The sequence below is a fragment of the Myotis davidii genome, unplaced genomic scaffold (genome assembly GCF_000327345.1).
Source record: "Myotis davidii unplaced genomic scaffold, ASM32734v1 scaffold701, whole genome shotgun sequence".
Lineage (NCBI taxonomy): Eukaryota > Metazoa > Chordata > Mammalia > Chiroptera > Vespertilionidae > Myotis > Myotis davidii.
The window spans coordinates 485,337-491,332 of NW_006291552.1; the positions used below are offsets into that span (position 1 = coordinate 485,337).

At 40.7% G+C, this 5,996-nt stretch overlaps 1 protein-coding gene across 2 annotated transcripts in view; it reads left to right on the forward strand.

Moving 5' to 3' along the window:
* BRCA2 (breast cancer 2) overlaps window positions 1–5,996 on the forward strand; it is a 78,824-nt gene that overhangs the window by 57,859 nt on the left and 14,969 nt on the right. For both annotated transcript variants that reach the window (XM_006765063.2, XM_015564836.1), the window contains 3 exons: window positions 1,809–2,007; window positions 3,550–3,713; window positions 3,802–3,940. In XM_006765063.2, coding sequence (XP_006765126.2) covers window positions 1,809–2,007; window positions 3,550–3,713; window positions 3,802–3,940 — 502 coding nt within the window. The remainder of the gene's footprint in view (window positions 1–1,808; window positions 2,008–3,549; window positions 3,714–3,801; window positions 3,941–5,996) is intronic.

Here is a 5,996-nt window from a genome sequence, read left to right on the forward strand (position 1 = left end):
ATAATTAGACCAGACAGCCGGATGACCTTCCGGACATCATTCTGGACGTCCTTCCGGACAAAGCCGTGGTGGCGGGGGCCAAGGCAGAGGCAGTTAGGGGCAATCAGGCAGGGAGGCAAGTGGTCAGGGGTGATGAGGCCAGCAGGCAGAGTGGTTAGGGGTGATCAAACAGGCAGGCAGGTGAGCAGTTAGGAGCCAGCTGTCCCGGATTGTGAGAAGGATGTCCCAGATTGGAGAGGGTGCATGCCGAGCTAAGGGACACCCCCCACCCCCCCACACACACACCCATGCATGAATTTCATGTACCAGCCCACTAGTTTATTTATAAGGAGGAAGTAATGAGCAGAATAAGAGTTGGAAGACTAAGTTCTAGACCTAGCCCTGATCTTTGTAACTGGACCAGTGACTTATCTCTTAGGGTTTCTTTCTACCTTCTATCAAGGGGATGACTGAGAGGGGCTTATCTATAAGGTTCTGATTTTATGATTCTGAGGTTTCACTCAGATCAAGTTATCACTGTAATTCTTAGAGGGAAAAATAGGCATCATTTTATAAAATACCCTGTCTAAAGGATTTGTTTTCTGTGACAATGCTAATGTTGTGGGACTTTGGAAATCACAGATTTATTTTTAATTCATGTTTTAAACATTCTCTTCATTTTTAGCCCCCTTGCAGGGTACAGAGAGTTCAAGTGCCCCTTCCCCATGTAGATCAGATTAATACTTGTAAGGCAGTAGTGGTCTAGTGTGTTATGTGTTGGATTCCATTTCCTGTTTTATTTTTTCTTTCTTTCTTTCTTTCTTTCTTTCTTTCTTTTCTTTCTTTTCTTTCTTTTCTTTCTTTTCTTTCTTTTCTTGCTTTAGCTCTGAGGCTTAGCTCCAGCTTTAGGCCTTGGCTGCTGAAAGCAGGCATCTGGTTTGTTTGGGTTCTATAATCAAAGCACTGTTTCAACTCCAGCTCTGAGAATCCGGCTGGCTGAAAGCAGGTTTCTGGGTCCTTCCCTTCCTTCATTCTTGTTACACTGGGTGAGATTCTCAAGAAGTACAGACAGCAGTTTGGTGAAGTGATTGAAGAAAAGTGTGGAGGCAGGAGAAGTGCTTGTAGCACGTGTTTTGTTTTTTAATCAACTTTGAGAGAGAGATACTGATTTGTTGTTCCACCTATTTATGCATTCATTGGTTTATTCTTGTATGTGCCCTGACCAGAGCTTGATCCTTCAACCTTGGCACATTGTGACCATACTGTAACCAACTGAGCTGGCCCTGGCTAGGACGTGTCTGTTTTAAGTTGTATCTACTGTTCCAGGGAGTTCATGAAATTATACTATGGGAGCTAAGAATGAGGGTTCTTGAGCTAACCCTACCTATGTGCCTCTGCAGTTATTTATTCTCTGCACCTCAGTTTCATCACCCACAACATGGAAACAATAACAGTACCTACCTCATAGGGTTATTATACGGATTAAATAAATTAATACATTTATCACACATAGATCCATTTCTCAAATAGAGTGAGCCTTTGCATGTTAGCCATTTATAATGTCATCTATATTGATAGATATGATTGTTAGAGTACATTTATAAATAGGTGAAATTTGTCACAAAGATTAGTAAACAGTTTAAGACACCAGAACATATTTGTTATGTGATGAGTACATTAATCTCAATTTTTATATTGTCACACTCTTAAAGTGAACTCAACTCTGTTGTATTTTACCCCCATTTAAAGAGATTCATTTACAATAGATGAGGTGTTTTGTTTGCTTTTTATTCCAACCTTATCTGCCTTCATATATTAAATAATCACAGGGTTATATTAGTGATGAGCAGTTAAGAGCCTTGAATAATCACAGACAGATGTTGAATGATAAGAAGCAAGCACAGATCCAGTTGGAATTCCGGAAGGCTGTGGAATCTGCTGAGAAAGGGGAGCAAATGTTATCAAGGGACGTTACAACTGTGTGGAAGTTGCGTATCACAAGCTATGAGAAAAAAGAAAAAGATTCTGGTCAGTATGTAAATTGCTTGTTTTTATTAGTTTTAAGTTAAAGTATTATATTAATAAAGTGATTTCAAGTGCTAGATAAAGTGTAAAGTTAGTGCATAGAGGAGCAAAAATTATGTATCGGTGCCCACAAAATGATGATGGAATCCTTAGATATTAGTTGTTATTAATATCCTTTTTTTTTTAAGGTAGAAAATTTTATTTTTAATTTAATATAAATTTTTAACAAAGTTACATATGCCCCAAAGCTTTTATGTGTTTCTCTACTTGACAACAATCTCCAAGGGAGCCAACAAGGCTCCAGACTTGGCTTCCACTCACATGGAAACCAACATAACCCACCTTACCCCTCCTTGCAAACCAGGGAAGAAAACTACAGGAACAAATGCCTGGCCAGCAGCTTTATAATTCCTAGTGGAACCGGATTCTGGGGCAGATCAGTAAAGGGTGGGAGCGTTCACAGTGAGAAGCTGTGGTCCCCAGGCCCATAAACTGAAACCCAGCTCCTCTCCCTTCCATCCCCTACTTTCTCCCTTTTTCTTTGTCATTCTCTACTCTTTCCTGTCTCTCTCTTTATGGCTATTTCCTCCAGCCTCACATCTCTTTGTTTTCACGTCCTCCAAAGTGGCCCCCAAAAGACAGCTGTGGTTTTCAGTCCTTTTGTAACTGTTAAAAGTTCCAAAATAATCAAAATCAAAGAGCTGCTTCTTAGCAAGCGGAGGTGAACGTTTTCACTAGCTTTATGGTTTTTCATAACTTGTGACCAAATTTTTCTACCAAGCAGAAGCGAAGGAGCCTGCATCCACTGGGTCCGGTCCTAAGGTGGCCTCTGGGTTAGAGGAGAATCAGGCAGGACAAAGGGGGCACTGCAGGTATCACCTTCACCCCCAGAGGATCTTGGACCTCCCTGGTCTCCACAGATGCTGGAATCTGGTCCGGGTCCCTCTTTCAGGCTGAGCTTGGGAACAAAAAAGGAGATTTCCCAGAGTCAAGTTACCGAACTTAGTGTGACAGTTGCTTTAGTGTCCAATTCTAAATAAAGTGTTCTGGCTGGTCCATTGGGAAAAGACCAAATCCTTTTGGGGAGTCAGTGACAGGGAAGGGCTTTTAGGCCTTCCAGTCCACCTGCTTGGATCACCGGCTTTATCTGTCCTGGGTAAAATTCATTTGTTATCTTACAGTTCTGTAGATCAGAAGTCTGGAAGGAACTTATGGGGTTCTCTGCTCAGTGTCTCATGAGGCTGAAATCCAGGTGTCAGCTGGCTGCATTATCTCATGTTCCGGTTCCTCTTCCAAGCTCACTACAGTTCTTAGCAGAATGCATTCCCTGTTTCTTGTGCAGCCTGTCACCAGAGGCCACTCTGCTTTAGCAGCCTCCTGCATTCTTTCTCACGTGGTGGCCTTCTCCATTGTCAGACCAGTAACAGTGCATTGTGTCCTCATGCTTGAGTCTGTGATTTTGTTCCCCTTCTGTATTCATTTTTAAGCAAGAATTTAATGTTTATCCGTTTTTTCATTTAGTCTTTTTCCTCTTTATCTGACTAGTTATATTAAGTATCTGGCGTCCATCATCAGATTTATATTCCCTGCTAACAGCGGGAAAGAGATACAGAATCTATCATCTTGCAACATCAAAATCTAAAACTAAATCTGGAAGAGCTAATATACAGTTAACAGCAACCAAAAACACTCAATTTCAGCAAATACCAGTAAGTACTTCTTATTGTAATTTTTCAATTTTGATAAATGCATATGAGTTTATAGAATCTTCACAAGCTGATTTTTTTTTTCTTATAGGCTTCAGATGAAATCCTGTTCAAAGTTTATCAGCCGAGGGATCCCCTTCCCTTCAGCCAATTACTAAATCCAGACTTCCAACCACATTGTTCTGAGGTGGACCTAGTAGGATTGGTAGTTTCTGTTGTGAAAAAAATAGGTAATGTACAGTGTTTTTAGTTGTAGCTTTTTATTGATGCTTTTGAAAAACATTATCTTTTAAAATTTGTCTTAGGATTAATTGGAGCTACAAATCAGCAAATTTGATAACTAGTGACTTGAAAGGCCTGTTTTAACCCCACTTCTTTATTTTTTTTAATTGATTTCAGAGAGGAAGGGAGAGGGAGAGATAGAAACATCAATGGTGAGAGATAATCATTGATTGGCTGCCTCCTACATGCCCCCTACGGGGGATGGAGCCTGCAACCGGGGCATGTGCCCTTGACCGGAATCAAACTGGAGCCTTCAGTCAGCAGGCTGACCTCTATCCACTGAGCCAAACTGGCTAGGGCTTAACCTCAATTCTTAATGAAAAGCCTTTCTACAGTATTACAAGGAAAGAACTTACATCCCATTCTGTGCTACTTAATTTTAAAGAAATTGCCAGAAAATTTTCTGTAGCATTTTAGTGATTACTATTAGACAAATAAATTATAATTTCCTGTGCAGTTAATTGAGCATTCAAGCCTGTCTCCAGCTTTGGTTTTGGGTGTATTTTTTTCCTCTGCAGTATCTCTCATTATCCCTAATGATATCCATTGTTCTAAAAATTACTTTTTTTAATATAGCTATTCCAACTTTTTTACCGTTAGTGTTAGTTTGCATCCTATGTATCTTTGTCCATTCCTTTATTTTTAACCTAAAGATGTCTTTATATTCAAAGTGTATTTCTGATAAACAGTATGGTTGGGTCTTGCTTTCTTATCCAATCTGACAGTCTCTATGTTTAATCTGGTCATCTTTAATGTGATTATTGGTAAGGTTAGATTAAAACTTACCATCTTGCTGGCTGTTTTCTGTTTGTCCCATTATTTCTCGTGTTGGAGGGCAATTCTCATGGTATTTTTACATATGTGGTAGTATTGTCTCAGACTATCTTTTCAAGACTGTATAGCAAAGAGGCCTGGAAGGACAGAGGGGCAGATTTCCTTCCTGCACAGGAAGTCTGATCTCTTTTCCTATGAGTTTTTGTTTCTGTTTCTGTTTTTTGTTTTTGAGATTCCACATATAAGTGAGGTCATACAGTATTGGTCTTTCTCTCTCGACTTATTTCACTTGTCATAATGCCCTCAAGGTTCATCTGTATTGTTGCAGATGGCAGGATTTTCTTTAGTATACACCACATATTTTTTTATTCTTTTTTTGTATCTGTTCACCCTTCAACAGACACATAGGTTGTTTCCCTGTCTTGGCTGCTGTGACTAATGTTGCAGTGAACACAGGGGTTAGAGGTATCTCTTTAGCATAGTGATTTTATTTTCTTCTGGTATATACCCAGAAATGGAAATGGTGGATCATATGGTATTTTTATTTTTAATTTTTTGAGGAATAAATATTTTTTTTATGTTTGTTAATTGAGTTTAGAGAGAGGGAAAGGAAGAGGGATAGAAAGATAGAAACATCAATGACCGAGAGAAACATCAACATATATAGGCTGCCTCCTGCACATCTCCTGCTGGGGATGGAGCTCACAATTGCAACCAGGACATGTACCCTGACCAGGAATTGAACTGGCAACCTCCTGGTACATGGGTCAGTGCTCAACCACTGAATCACACCGGGCCAGGCAAGAAATAAATGATTTTAAATGACAAAGAAATACCTTTGAAGGAGGAAAACCAAGATGGCAGCATAGGTAAACACCGGAGTTAGCTGCCTCGAACAACCACTTTAAAAATACAACTAAAAGACGAACGGACATCGCCCAGAACCACAGGAAGACTGGCTGAGGGGAAATTCTTCAACTAGAAGGAAAGAGAACAGCATACGAGACTCAGAGGAGGCGCAGTGCGGAAAATACAAAGGTGTGGAGGCACGCAGGGAGCGGGCTGGAAGCTGCGGGCGCGGTTGTCGTTTTCAATCGAAAGGGAGTCTCAGATTCTGAGCTCCCGTTCTGGGCGAGTCTCTAGGGACCCAGACTCAAATGGGAGAAGCGGGACTGTCTGGCATCGGTCGGAACGCGAGGGCAGCTTTCTCTCCGAGGTTTGCAGTGGGTG